At 35.7% G+C, this 16,115-nt stretch overlaps 1 protein-coding gene across 2 annotated transcripts; it reads left to right on the forward strand.

The window, feature by feature from the left end:
* Positions 1–68: 68 nt before the first annotated feature.
* LOC113510060 (CCAAT/enhancer-binding protein delta-like) lies at positions 69–12,997 on the forward strand. 2 transcript variants are annotated; one of them, XM_031910687.2, is made up of 5 exons: positions 69–263; positions 3,112–3,341; positions 10,352–10,453; positions 11,427–11,587; positions 12,744–12,997. In XM_031910687.2, exons 2-5 carry the CDS (start codon positions 3,224–3,226, stop codon positions 12,942–12,944), a joined length of 582 nt encoding a protein of 193 aa, XP_031766547.1. In that variant the 5' UTR covers positions 69–263; positions 3,112–3,223; the 3' UTR covers positions 12,945–12,997. The 2 variants fall into 2 exon arrangements, with proteins under 2 accessions (XP_031766547.1, XP_052757334.1); XM_052901374.1 differs by lacking the exon at positions 69–263 and having other exon boundaries at positions 2,964–3,341.
* The last annotated feature ends 3,118 nt before the right edge of the window (positions 12,998–16,115 follow it).

The following is a 16,115-nucleotide window of genomic DNA, read 5'->3' on the forward strand; positions in this document are numbered from 1 at the left end:
GCACCCTATTTCATAAGCGCGGTAAGTTACGGAGTGTTGCGGGGCGTGGTGTAAGCAGGCGACCAATAGGCAACGCGGACGTTACCTAACAATCACACAGCAACCAATCACAATGCGACAGTTCATATTACACAAGTGTAAAAGCTACGGAATGCGTAACAGCGTAACAGCTTAGCAGTCTCGCGGCGGGAAATGGAGCGATCCGTTCGAAATTCAAGTGTGAATTTTTAATTTTCCTGCATATTGACTCTATGGTCAAAGTGGTAAAAAAGTTGTGATTAAAAAAATAAATGTGTGATCGTAAACGTTTTAAAATAAAACAGCACTCTGCTATATATATATATATAGAAAAAAAAAAAAAAAACAATAAAATAAAGGAAACAGATTCAGGCAATTTTTCTGTGTGAAGTCTCCGCTGGCTTCTTTTATAAAATACTAACATAAATTAATAATAAAAAAAATATCGAAGTAAGCACTAAGTTATGTGAAATCAATTTAGAATTTAAAATTTAAAAACATACGATAAAACTAAATATAAGTAGATACAATATCTTTTTAAAACTATATCTCGATTTTGCACACTGGTTTTCTATCAAAGACAAAATATCTAAATTAATTGTTATAAAATATTAGTATTGTCTCTGGTTGAACAAATATTTAATAACAACAAATACTACATATTACTATACTGTGACACCTATAACTCTTCATTAATAGTTGAGAAGCAGTGGATCTTGACTTTTGAAGACGAGAAAAGCCTTTCGAAATTGTTGTAGAATCGTGACAAGAAAAAATTATATTATTAATTTATTTATTTATTGTACCACTTAAAAATAATACAAAACTTATATATATATATATATATATATATATATATATATATATATATATATATATATATATATATATATATATATATATATATATACATAGGAAGTACAAAAGACGGTCTTATCGCTAAATCAATCTATTCCATACAACCTTTGGTTAGAGGAGAAGAGAAAAAGACGGTAGCTATTTGGCGCCATAAGTATATCTAATAAAAAAAAATGCATGTTAAAAAAAACATATGCAAATAATCATATAACTATCATGATTCCAGACAAATTATCATACTAAAGACTAGGCAGCATTTTTTTTTATACAACTTAGAATGGCAAACAAGCTGACGGCCCACCTGATGGAAAGTGGTAACCGTCGCCTATACACATGAGCAGTACCATGCACATAATAGAGTATACTGTTTCGCCCATGATATCCCCCATGCGTTGCCATTCCTGAGGACTCAGGTGTTATTCCTGTGTACTCTGTAAATTCTCCGACCTTAGCCTGTTCCATAACGGAACAAACGTACTAAAAAAAAATTAATACCATGCATACATCTATTTATAAAAATTGTAAAAATAATACACCCAGCATCGAATAGGCCACCCGTTCCTTTCCCGTGGGTGTCGTAAGTGTCGACTAAGGGAGGGCGAGGGATGGGCAGCAGCGTCCCTCTTAAAACATCATCAAAGCCTAACTGCGGTTGCCAATGCGTCTGCCAAGCGTGGCAATTACTGGTAAAACCCCCAAGGGGAGGCCTATGTCCAGCAGTGGACAGTTAACGACTTATACATGTATATACTTCTTGTAAGACCCATTTTTTTCGAAACTCTTTCACGCTTCGTGCTGCGCAACTGTGGAACAGGCTACCTGCTGACGTACAGGATAGTCCTTCCATTACTTCCTTCAAGAGAAGACTGAAATCACACCTTTTAATCAATTGTACATGATTCTATGCACTTATACATATGTATATATATTTATCTATTTCCTTATTTACGTATTTATTTATTTATTTATTCACAATTTGTGTTTGTTTGTCGTATTTACATTATTTTCACCGGTACCTTTCCTGCACTAGATTACCCGCCAATTAATTATTTTCTCTCTAACTACACTGGGTTGGCTGGAAGAGATCTCTTTCAGAGATAAGCCCTCCCTTGCTAACAAGTTGGTTAACTAATCTTCGCATATATTGTTTAAGTGCAATAAAGAATACGTATATAATAAAGAAATATTAAAAAAAAAAAATTATATGACTTGTTAAGTAAAGAAAAGTTTTTAATGTTAAACAATTCCTGAAATAAACGCGTCTTAGCCCGCGTCATATTCTGTTATTCGGTGAATTTTGTTGCGAAATTATTTTAAAATTGTATATATATTCTTTATTGCACTTGTAAGTTACACATAAAATAATGTATTTATAAATGATGCTGCATGAGCAGTACCATGGACATAACAGAGTGTACTATTTCGCCCATGATACCCCCCATGCGTTGCCATTCCTGAGGACTCAGGTGTTATTCCTCTGTACCCTGTAAAAAGTTTGAATTTAACACAAAAATCCCCATTAACAAAAAAGATCCGCCATTTATTGTTTCATAATTCATTTGTTACAAAAAATGTGATAAATGAAGAACCGCTCGAGCGATTTTGTGCAAACTTCACATAAACCATCTACTAAATAGTGCGAACAAAGAAACATTTGGTTTGGATAGGTGAGCCCGTTCTTGAGTTATAAAATTACAACGAAAAGTGGCATTAATTGTTATATATATATATATATATATATATATATATATATATATATATATATATATATATATATATATATATATATATATAGATTATATGTTTATCTTTGAAGATTGACTCGCTATGACCTTTTTTTACAGTAATCAAATTTGTTCCAAATGACTCATAATGCATTATTGTTAATTTATTTGTCAAAGAGTTTTATCGACATAATACATAATAGATATTAATTTTCATCCAAATAAATGTGCGAGTGTTCTATTGTGAACAAAATTGTTATTTGGATCGATCGGTGGATCGATCGGTCGATCGATCGGTGGATCGATCTGTGGATCGATCTAAATGTTTGTATATATTGTGATTGCTAAGGAAGCAAATTGGGAAACTGTTAAGCTTCATTGGTTGGTAAATATTATATTATATTTACCAATTTATTTATTATAAATAAAAAAATAATAAATAAATGAATAAATAAATTAATTAATTAAAAAGTAATTTTACGAAATTATCAAATTAAAATTATGGTTTAAGGGATAAATTAACAGAAATGCCGCCCCAGAATCGGTTTCATTATATAACGGCATAAATGAACTATAAATAATATAACATATAAATAAATAAATAAATAAACAATAAAAAGAAAATGGACCAAACAGTATTCCGGTACGACGCGGACGGATGTGTTTCACAGCAGAGCCGCAGTGGGGCGCTAGCTGCGCTGACACTGCTGACCAGCTACAACCAGCTTCTGGCGCCACCTGGTGAGTACTTATGTGATGTTTTGTACCATTCATGTATATTGAAATTTTCGGTTACTAACTCCCCACGATCAAGCAATTCATGATGATAGATTATTAGTAATGCGGACTACGAGACTCATTGCTAGCAATATACCCTGTCAGATGTCCCATTCTTTAAAGCAAATTGCTACACTTCAAAAAGTACAAAAATTACGAACATAATTACAATCCTTAATCTATGCTTTTAATTTATTACAGGTACAATTCTTAATCTATGACATTTAATTGTTATAAAAAACATAAAAAGTTTTATGCCAGTTACAAATTTTGTTGTTCCATTATAATACAACCGTATGGTCTTTGCCTATCACCTTAAAAAAAGTGTAAGTTTTTAACTAAGAACAAGGAATTACATAGAAGGAATGGCGAAATAAAAACTGTAAATACTGCTATGAATGCCTATGAAATTCTATGTATGTATATATGAATGTCTATGAAAGCCTGCTATGAATTGACAAAAATAGCAACTGATAGTGTATCTTTCGTACTCTTTTTACTTATTATATTTAAACGAGAAGAAAGGAGACTTTGTACAAAAGTCGATTGCTTGGGTACCTCTCTCCCATTTGTGTTTCTACCGTGGAACAGTTGTGTGTTGCATAGCTGTGTTTCGGTTTGAAGGGTGGGATATGGCGTGAATTTACAGGGTACAGAGGAATAACACCTGAGTCCTCAGGAATGGCAACGCATAGGGGGTATTATGGGCGAAACAGTATACTCTGTTATGTCCATGGTACTGCTCATGTCTATGTGGCGAAGGTTACCACTTTCCATCAGGTGGGCCGTCAGCTTGTTTGCCATTCTAAGTTGTATAAAAACAAATAAGAGGCAACAATATGATTTACAGTTTTTATTTTATCATTCCTTCTATGTAATTCCTTGTTCTTATGTTTTTAATAATATCAAAAGCAACACTTTTTTAAACAATGTTTAATCTACATCCTCGCTATAGAACCAGTCACCTGTCGGCCACAAACATCACTCGTTTGTACCAACGCGCCAACATCTGGTTATTCCCAGCATTAGTAATTATTGTTCATTTTATGCAAAACGGTATAGTGCCCATATTCCGAATCCCATTCATGCAAACATAATTGGAATCAGTAAATCACAGAATTACACTAGAATAGAATAGAATAGAAACATTTATTGCCAGTAAACTTACAATATAAAACATAAATAACATATACAAAAAGTGTCCCACACCCGGCAAAAGGAACCGGCTCAGCGGATGCTGCGAGTGTCCCAGCGCAATGTGAACAGCTGCACAGCGCTGGTTTTCAGCCAGTCCCTCTCTTAACAAAACAACCAAAGTGCAGTATCTCGTATCAGTGGCGTAACTATACCATTTGGGGCCTGTAGCAAATTCTTTTGATGGGGCCCTATCAGTAAAAAAATGCTTTTCAAGTAAAGTACTCAGGTACAATGTAAAAGAAATATTATGAGCTCGCGACCTCTTCAGCCGGGTTCCTTTTGGGTCGAGGGCCCGTGGCATTTTGCCAGCCCTGCCACCCTATCGTTACGCCACTGTCTCGTATCCTATCTCTTTAATTTACCTTGATGCTTATTACGTGCTTTAGAGTAACTCTAATGGTCATAGTATAGTCATTCTCTGGTTTAAAACCATAGAATGACTATACTATACAAGATATATTTGCCATGTAATCCAGGTATAGAATAGGCCACTTTCCCGTAAGTGTCGCAAGAGGCGACTAAGAGAACTTAATGGTAGCCAATGGTAGTAAAAAAAAATTAATTAAAAGCCTCGCAACATACAGTGACACCTTAAGCAAAATCAACAAAAGTGTTAGATATTTAGAAGAGAGAACGAGAACGCGTACAAAAGACCTACACGCGAGGACTACGTGAATCAGGTTTGTCCTTTACCCTTCTTTTTATCCAACTGCGGTTGCCAATCCGCCTGCCAAACGTGACAGCTACTGGCAAAACGCCGTTTTATGGGAGAGGCCTCAATTCAATAATGGACAATTAATTAAATTATAATTAATTAATTAATACATATTTACTAGCTGACTCAGTAAACGTTGTTTTACCATATACATTATTTCTAGAACTATACATGAAAATATATCCTACTACAATTGTTATATTCGATTGCCATCTTGCAACCCTATTGCGGAATATAAAAATCGCAATTAAAAAACAGGCGTTGATCGTAAAACGGTGAAAATTTGAGGTTGTATGTATTTTTCAGTGCTAAATTATAATAAAATAAAAATAAAAAAAATTGTCAAAAAAATTAAAAAACAATTTTAGAGGTGGGTCACCCTTATCATTGTGGGGTATGAAAAATAGATGTTGGCCGATTCTCAGACCTACCCGATATGCACACAAAATTTCATAAAAATCGGTAAAGCCGTTTCGGAGGAGTTTGGTACAAACACCGCGACACGAGAATTTTATATATTAGATATATGTATTTTTTTTTATATTTATTTTTTATCTATTAAACTTACATAATAATATATCACGGAAAATATATATAAATATAGTTTGTATGTATAAATTTTCTCTGATTTAATATTCGAAAAAGGAATATTTATACAATTTTGTTTATAATAAAAAATGTGGCAATAGGCTGGTTACATAGCTCGAAGAACCGTCAACCGATAGGGAAGAAAGGTTCTTGAGTGAGTTCAAACACCGTGACACGGGAATTTTATATGTTAGATATATTATTATAATATTATTTATTTATTTAGTTATTGCACAATAAAACTTTGTACAAGTGGCGAGCTCGATGCCATACGGCATTCTCTATGAGCTAACCATTAGGTAAGAACAGAAAGCGTATGAAGGGCAGATATATATATATATATATATATATATATATATATATATATATATATATATATATATATATATATATATATATATATATATATATATATATATATAAAACGATAAAACAAATAATTGAAAAACCTTTTAAAAATAAGCTTAAATGAGTGCTCTATGTAGAACTACAAAGATTTTATTTCATATGATGATGATGATGATGATGAAGAAAAAGCTGGTAAAAGACGGTACAAGTAAAACAACGTTTCTTTTTTTAATGGGTGAAAATGGAATGGTAACCCCGCCCGCGCTATCGGTATACACCGGCGGGGCACCAGTGGAAGATGATAGGTAAGAATGAATACAGGTCAGTTGGACCACCATGGTGAATTCGACAAAAAATAACAATGATGGTTTCCAGGGGGAACCGCGTGGAGGTCGACCTGACATTTCTTGATATTGCTTGCAAAGGGGCTATTAAGTCTAATTACTAACAATCCCTTTCCCCCAGTAAAACAACTTTCCCTGGGTCAATATTTGTTTTTTAATACCGCACATTACTGCATGTGCAGCGTCATCGAACACCCATATACTGCGTCTCAACCATTTCAAATTGGAATAGTGCGTGAACAATGTCAAATCAGGTGGTGCACTTCGCACGGCACCGCGAGGTGGCGCGGGTGTTGCTGGCATAATTCAATAAATAAATTATTAAGTGAAGACAATATTTATGGGGTCGGCGCTTCCATGTATGACCGTTTAACCTGATGGGGATTTTTAAGTATATTTACCCTCTTTTTGAAAACATAAAAACAATTTTTATTCGAATTTTTTTATCAGACTTCCAATGGCAAATCTGATGGAAACGGAATTGACAGAGATTTCTCTTTGTCAATTCCTTTCGGAATTATTAATAATGGTATCTAAAAGCTAGCAATTTTTTTTTATACCACTGAGGTGGCAAACAAGCGTACCGCCCATCTGATGGTAAGTGGTCACCGTAGCCTATGAAAGCCTGCAATACCAGGGGCATTACGCGTTGTCGACTCTGAAGAAACCCCTTTACCACTTTTTTATGAAACCCCATTTCATGACCTGAGCGTTCGTAGGAGAAAACGTCTCTGAAATCGCGCTGTACGCGACCATATAGGCTTTAAGGTATGGAGGTGAACTCCCTGTCGATGGCGAGCTGCACGGTAGTACAAAGTGGCTGTAAGCATCATATTGAACAATTCCTCAGAGCACAGTCCGTTATTCTTTTTTTTCTTTAATAGGTGATAATGGGATGGTAACCTCGCCCTCGCTATCGGTATACACTGGCGGGGCACCAGTGGAGGGTGATAGGTGAGGATGAAGCCCATAATGACGAATTCAACAAGAATTGTTCACGATGATTTCTAGGGAGAACCATGTGGAGGTCGACCTGATAGTGTATATTATCAGCAATGGGGCTGTTAAACTCCATTGCTTACAATCCCTTTCCCCCAACACAGTCCGTTGTACAAGCGGTATAACAAGTAGATTGAGGCAAAATGTCTCCTAAGACTCAAGGCCTGCTTTTATACCATTTATGTATATGGTAAGTCTTGGATAATTACCTCAGCTTTTCGATCTCCCCATGGTTTCCACTTCAACCATCGTGGTTAATTCTTATTAAATTCCTCACAATAGGCCAAGTGACCTACTTTCACCCTTTCCTATCACCATTCACTGTAAATTTATACTATTTATTCTCTGAGTATATACGGTATCAACTGTATGACAATAGAATGGTAACCCCATCTGTGACATCGGTATAGATAAAGGGATGACAGGTAAGTTACCTCATCGTCACGAATTCGCCAGGAAGTAAAGACGATGGTTATATTTTTTATGCAACTTAGAATGGCAAACAAGCTGACATCCCACTTGATAGAAAGTGGTAAACGTCTATAGACATGAGCGGTACCATGGACATAACAGAGTATACTGTTTCGCACATGATACCACCCATGCGTTGCAGGGTCCCATTGCTAGCAATACACCCTATCAGGTCGACCTCTACGTGGTTCTCCCTGAAAACCATCGTGCTGAATTCCAGGTGTATTCATCACGGTGGGCTAACTGACCTATCCTTTTATCCTCACCTATCATCCCTCACTGGTGCTCCGCCAACTTATACTGTTAACGCAGCCGGGGTTACCATTTCATTATCATCCATTGAAAAAAACCCATGCGTTGCCATTCCTGAGGACTCAGGTGTTATTTGTCACCTGTACTCTGTAGCCTGTAAATTCACTGCCATATCTCACTGTTCAAACCGAAACACAGCCATGCAAATAAAACTGCTTCACGGTAGAAACACGAATGGGTTAGAGGTGCTCAAGCAAACGACTTATACAAAGTTTTCTTCTGGTGGGGGGAAAGGGATTGTTAGTAATGGAGACTGAGAATCCCGTTGCTAGCAATATACTCAACCAGGTCGACCTCCTCGCGGTTCTCCCTGGAAACTATCATGGTTAATTCCTGATGAAATCATCATGATGGGCTAACTGGCCTGTTTTCATTCTCATCTATCACCCTTCACTGGTGCTCCGCCAGCGTATCCCGTTAGCGCAGGTGGGGTTACTATACCATTTTTACCCATAAAAAAAGTCTTCTTTTGGTATATTGATAATGAACTACTAGTTCCCATTACTAAAAATTCTATATCCTTTATTTTGTTTATAAAAAAAAAAAGTCAATCATTTTATTTTTTTCATGTTTTACATTAACAATTATTATTGTAAAATGCTTGGCAATAGTAAACTGATTGTAAATTAATCATTAATCTCAGGTAATTACGCAACGACCACAGATTAAACGACATTAAAAACTATCTAATCTATGTAAGATTACAATTATGCATCTGTCAAACAGTTCCTTGACAAATTAGCCGCGTTTCGTTCTCCATTCACCCCATGTTTGTCGATCGTTTAATACAGCGCATCGCGTGTGCCGTCGATTAAGTAGGACCACAGGCCCACCTGCAAGCGATTACACACAACTTGTAATAGCGGGCAATTAGTTAAATCAATATGTACAAAGGGGTGTGAAGGTGGGTGGAAAAATCGTTAAGTGCGAGTCGTAAGTATTTCAAATTTTTAAATAAAACTTTCAATACGAGAAAATATTGTTTATGATACTATCTTAGATTAAAAATTGTCTCCGTCTTTAAAAAAATAGGTCAACTCTTTCATCTATGTGTGCATAAAATAAAGTTCTTTTTTTTTATTGGATGATAATGAAATGGGAAAGATTCTTATCAAGGTTCATCAGGTTTCTGTCAAGGAATCTCGCGGCTGACTTTTGACTTTTGGCCGCAACAGAATTGCTCTTTTGAGGGTAAAGCAATAAACTGAGTTGTGACCATTTTGTGCAACTGTGGCACACGCATGAAATGAAAAACGATGTTACTTCTTTTATGTATTTTATCTTTGTTTTTTTTTTTTGTATATGTATTCTTCTTTGAATATGTACCATTAAGTATATACAAATATTTGATGCAAATAAATTATATATCTAAATGGTAACCCCTAATGGTAATCTAATGGTAATGGTATGGTAAGTGAAGGATGATGGGTGCGAATGAAAAAGCAGGTCAGTTAGCTCACCGTGATAAATACACCTGGAATTCAACACGATGGGTTCCAGGAAGCACCACGTGGAGGTCGACCTGACAGGGTATATTGCTACCAATGGGACCGATAGTTCGCAGCTTGAATAGTGTTACCGTAATATATTTACTACTCAGTGTAAGGGAGAAATTATATTGTACCCAAGGTTAAAATGACCAAATTTTAACGAATACTTATGCTGGTTGTATTAAGACAACGACATAATATAACTGACAGATTTATGAAAGAAAAATCATCTTATGTACTTAATACAAATACTACCGTGAAGCAGTTGTGTGTTGCATGGCTGTGTTTCGGTTTGAAGGGTGGGATATGGCGTGAATTTACTGGGTACAGAAGAATAACACCTGAGTCCTCAGGAATGACAACGCATGGGAGGTATCATGGGCGAAACAGTATACTCTGTTATGTTCGTGGTACTGCTCGTGTCTACAGGCGACGGTTACCACTTTCCATCAGGTGGGCCGTCAGCTTGTTTACTATATGTAGTGTTAGTGACATATTGTATTGTCGTAGATGTGCGCGGCTCCCTGGGCGGGTTGCTGTCTGCATTGCCGCCGCCGTGCCTCGCTGGGTGTTGCCGCACTCACGGCCCTCTCTCCGTGCCCACAGCGCCACGTCTGTATATTTTTTTTTAATAATTGGGTAATGCTTTTTTATTTCATTTCTTTAATGACAATCGGTCGTTATCAATCGACTTTAAAAAGAAGCAAGTTCTAAAACCGATTATATTTTTTTGTGTTTGTTACTGTTTGATCGTCGTCATAGTCGTAGAATACTGACAGATCTGACAAATATTACATATATAGATCCGTCAGTATATTACAGTTATAGTCGCCTATAGACATGAGCAGTACCATGGACATAACAGTATATGTAGTATGTTTCGCCCATGATACCCCCATGCGTTGTCATTCCTGAGGACTCAGGTGTTATACCTCTGTACCCTGTCAATTCACGCCATATTCCACCCTTCAAACCGAAACACAGCTATGCAAACACAACTGCTTCACGGTTGAAACACGAATGGGACAGAGGTACCTAAGCAATCGACTTTTGTACAAAGTCTCCTTCTGGTTTTGTAAGGCAATCTTTTTACGATCATTTCTGCCAGCGTCACCTATAAAAGACTAGTAGGCATAATGAAAACAATGCATATATCTCGCAATAACTATATACATTACAATGATATAAGTAAATTAACGTGCTGAAAAAGGGCCAAATTAAAAGTACCCGTAACCGGCGAGCGTGTATGAAAAGATTGATGAATGTGGAAGAAGCGAAAGAGGTTTGTTTGAATCGAAGCATTTGGCGTTCCATTGTTTCTGCCTACCCTAATGGGAGACAGGCGTGACAGATATGTATGTATATGTAATAATAATTGATGAATGTGGAGGATGCGAAAGAGGTTTGTTTGAATCGAAGCATTTGGCGTTCCATTGTTTCTGCCTACCCTAATGGGAGACAGGCGTAACAGATTTGTATGTAAGTACGTAAATTAACAAACGGCCTATGTTCAGCTGTGGACGGTCATTAACTGACATGATAATGATGAAATTAACAATTACGATAATGTATGGGACTATTTCAGTGCTGAGCCCCGGCTCATGCGAGGGGGAAGTGTACCGCCGCCGCGGCGAGAAGCGTCCCATTCCGGCGGAGCTGAAGGACGAGAAGTACTTCGAGCGACGCCGGCGCAACAACCAAGCCGCTAAGAAGTCACGGGACGCGCGCAGGATGCGCGAAGACCAGGTATTGTGTTGATTGCGCCACATAATTACACCAACCACAGTGTGGTCCCGGCATAGAAAGGAACATTCCTTCCTGTCCTGTGCGCGTGTTAAGTGGCGGCTAAGGGATGGCCGAGGGATGGACAGCAACGTCCCTCTTAAAACACAACTAAAAGCCTAACTGCGGTTGCTAATCCGTATGTCAAGCGTAATAACTTTTGGCAAACCCCCCCCCCCTTTATAAGGGAGGCATATGTTCACCAGTGAACAGTTAACGGCTGATATCATGATGTTGATGAGAAAGACCAATCACCTGGTCTTCGAACTAGGATGCCCTGTGTTCAGGCTGCTAACATCTGCAGCATAACACTAGAACACCGAAGCCTGAGTAAGTTTTATGTCTTCAATTGATCCGACCGGAAATCGAACCAAGGAACTCACTATCAATGCAGTGTGCCTAGCATGTGCCGTAGCGCCACGAAGGTCGTCCAATTTCATTAAACTCTAAACGGACTGTAAAATAACGTCTTAGCTTTTATAGTATTAGATAGAGCTTCGAGTCTCTAAAACGGGTCAACTTTTTGTCATTAGTCATTTATTCAAAAAACAATGTACATTGTATCTGAAATAAGGGATAAACATACAAAAATCATTACATTAACCTGAATATTACAACCATCCAATAAATATAATAATAACAATAAATTATAATAAATAAATTTTAAAATAAACAGTGTCAATTTCATCGTAATATGTCAGTTAATTGTCAAATTAGATGACTCGTCTTTTTTTTTATCAATATTCTATATACTTACGTATAAAATATCTTGAAGTATCATTTAACGAATAAAATAAGTGTTTACGCATTAAAAAGATACAGAAATTATAAGACAAAATAAATATAGAACTATAATACAAATTGTAGTATTTGAGGGTATCAAGTTACACTATTGAAGGTAACTAAGAAACAAAATGTCATTTAGTCTGTAACCGACCAGTAAACAAGTAACAGTAATCTTGCATTTTTATTTCGATATCTCTGGACATACATTACACAAATATAGAATGGCTCATAATTATTTATCACGCAAAATTGTATGCAAAATTTGATCCGTTTTTCTCGAAACATTTCTATGGAGACACTATCTATTTAATATAAGAATAACGTGTTTGAACAGATAGCGTGGCGCGCATGCGTGCTCGAGCAGGAGAACGCGTCCTTACGCGCGCACGTGGCCGCGTTGAGACAGGAGGCGCTCGCGCTGCGTGCGCTGCTAGCCGCGCAGGCGCCGCACGCGTCCATCGCCCACACTGCCCACCCTGTTCCCCCCGCACCCCCGCACACTCAACCCGCTCCCACGTCCACTACAAGCGATTAAAGAAATATTCAAACCCTAAGGACAAGGAATTACATAGAAGCAATGATAAAATAGAAACTGTAAATCATATGGTTGCCTCCTTATCTTAATATGCAAATATAATTAGTAAACAGAGGACGAAAGAAAAGCCTGCTATGAATTGAAAAAAATAGCAACTGATGGTGTGTCTTTCGTCCTCTTTTTACTAATTATATTTGCGTAAGAAGAAAGGATGCAATCATATGATTTACAGTTTTTATTTTATCATTCCTTCTGTGTAATTCCTTATATCTACTATTCGTAAAACTCCAGCTCCGTTCTAGTCATGATTAGTTTTTAAGTGTTTCTATTTGTTAATATTTCTACCAAAGTGTTGCAATATTGCAATTATCTGTCAATTAAAAAAAAAATCATAGTTTCTGATTGATTATTTGCTCTGTGTACGAACTAAAACGTTAATAAATCAATTATATATTTATTAAGTCATAGTGTCATTGAAAAATTTGAATTTTGATAGCAAAAAATGTTTAAAATATTTCAAAGCAAAATATGAAATAAGTGCAAAGTTTTGAGTGGTAGATTTATATGCCTCTTATTGCCTATAACAGCAAACATTACGAATTGTTAATTGTAAAAAAAATTGAGTTATATAGCACGATTACTTCTTAATCGCTAGATGGACTTACTAACAGCGCCACTTGGAGTCAAGTGGCAAAAAATGGAACTTTATATATTAATTATTTAGTGATTAATTATTATGAATTGTAGTTCCTAAATCGCTCTACAGAGGCAGCACCACTGGTCGCTCATTTATTTGCATAAACACAAGATTTTTATTTAAAACTAACAATTCGACCTGGCTTCTCACGAAGAGACAGAATTTTCGAAAATTATTACATATAATAAAAAAAGTTTCAACCAGTTCAACTTATCGGTTATTATATAGCATTTTATATGTGATTCTTTAGATGGATATATATATATATATATATATATATATATATATATATATATATATATATATATATATATATATATATATTATAAACCGTTTAAAATAAAATAAACACTAAACATTAAGTGAAGTAAACCGCAAAGAAAAAAATTCTAAAAATCATTATTTCGGGTTCTATTGCCTTCATAAAGCTCCCCTATAATAGTTTTTCTTATATATCTTTCATGTACAGACAGCAACCAGTTACAATTTTATTATATGTATTGATTTTAATGTATTTGTTGTTCCTTTTTCTATATTTAAATATACTGAATGTTCAACAAGAGTTCTTTGAAATATTTTTTCATAACTACTCTGTACAATAAATGTTTTATTTTGTATCGTAATTGTACATTAATCTTTACGTAATAAAGAATATAATTATAGAATATATTCTATAATAGACCTATCTACGTACACGGTCAACTTATATTTTTTTTTTAATTTAGCCTAATGTATACGTATACCAAAGATTTCGGAATTGATTGTTCTTAGATGCATACCTAACCCTAAGAACAAGGAATTACATAAATGGAATGATAAAATAAAAACTGTGAATCATATGATTGGTTCCTTTCTTCTTATGCAAATATAATTAGTAAAAAGAGTACGAAAGATACATCATCAGTTACTATTATTGCTACGAATTGAGCATATATATATATGCTTAACAAATGTTTGTATATATTAGTTTATATATATATTAGTACGCCACCTACCCTTTGTCTTTTTTTCTTTTCTCAATGTCTGCTACCCAAAGGTTGCCTGGAAGAGATTGCTTAGCGATAAGGCCGCCTTTTGTATCACTTCTCATTAATATTTACTGTATTTAGTATTTTACAAATGGTGCAATAAAGTGTAAAAAATATTATCCGCCCCTAATTCTTTATATATTTGTAGCGTTTTCAAAATAAGGAATTACCCATGTTTCATTATTAAGAATTTACTTATTCCATTTACATGTCGGTAGGGGCCACTCTAGACGGACGTATGTCGACCAAATAGGCGACATGGGGGGGAAGGGATTGTTAGCAATGGAGTATGACAGCCCTATTGCTAGCAATATGGCCTATCAGGTCAACCTCCACGTGATTCCCCCTGGAAACCATCGTGAACAATTCTTGTTGAATTCGTCACGATGGGCTAACTGACCTGCTTCATCCTCATCTATCATCCGTCACTGGTGCCCCGCCGGTGTATACCGATAGCGCGGGTGGGGTAACTATTTCATTATCACCTATAAAAAATAGGCGACGTGCTGAAGAAGGATCAAATTAAAAGCACCCGTAATCGTGTATGAACAGATTGATGAATGTGAAAGAAGCTAAAGAGGCCTGTTTGAATCGAAGCATTTGGCGTTCCATTGTTTCTGCCTACCCTAATGGGAGACAGGCGTGACAGATATGTATGTATGTATGTAAATAAGAATGAATAAAATATTTAGTAAATATTTGTTATTTCGTCGGAATTGTATACGGAATTGTTCTAACGACGTCTATTTAGCGTCATGTCCAGGTTTCATTTTTGGCGCGAAAATAAAAACAATAACAAATGAAAAAAAATACCCAGTTACCAGTTGTAAAGTATTTAACTTTTCTTTTTTTTATAAAAGTAGCCATTTCTTGTGATTTTACTCAAAAGAAACAGTACGTAAAGTGTATACATATTAAGTTTTTTTTTTTATGTGTGAAAATGGAATAGTAACCCCGCCTGCGCTAACGGGATACGCTGGCGGAGCGCCAGTGAAGGGTGATAGATGAGAATGAAAACAGGTCAGTTAGCCCATCATGATGAATTCATTAGGAATTAATCATGATAGTTTCCAGGGGGAACCATGAGCAGGTCGACCTGGTTGGTTATATTGCTAGCAATAGGATTTTTAGTCTCCATTATTAACAATCGCTTTCCCCCCAATACATATTAAGTTAGTAAATAGATATATGTGCTTTTCTTATGTGTATATTATATTTATATTGTGTATTGCCTTAATGTGTTACTATAATTGTCACATATTTTTCACCACATCTGCCCTTCATACGCTTTCTGTTTTTACCCAATGGTTAGCTGGTAGAGAATGCCATATGACATTAAGCTCGCCACTTGTACAAAGTTTTATTGTGCAATAAAGAATAAATAAATAAATAAATATAATTTATTGCATTACTTATAGCACAAGATAGGTTTTTAATACTAATACT

The sequence above is a fragment of the Galleria mellonella genome, unplaced genomic scaffold, assembly GCF_026898425.1.
Source record: "Galleria mellonella isolate WM207_F2 unplaced genomic scaffold, CSIRO_AGI_GalMel_v1 utg778, whole genome shotgun sequence".
NCBI classification, from domain to species: domain Eukaryota; kingdom Metazoa; phylum Arthropoda; class Insecta; order Lepidoptera; family Pyralidae; genus Galleria; species Galleria mellonella.

What these genes read in the sequence shown, in the direction of transcription:
- LOC113510060 (XM_031910687.2), top strand. Translation starts at nt 3,224, where the DNA reads ATGGACCAAACAGTATTCCGGTACGACGCGGACGGATGTGTTTCACAG. An exon ending in CTCCGTGCCCACAGCGCCAC is followed by an intron (nt 10,454 to 11,426) that starts GTCTGTATATTT and finishes GGACTATTTCAG; the next exon opens with TGCTGAGCCCCGGCTCATGC. An exon ending in GCAGGATGCGCGAAGACCAG is followed by an intron (nt 11,588 to 12,743) that starts GTATTGTGTTGA and finishes GTGTTTGAACAG; the next exon opens with ATAGCGTGGCGCGCATGCGT.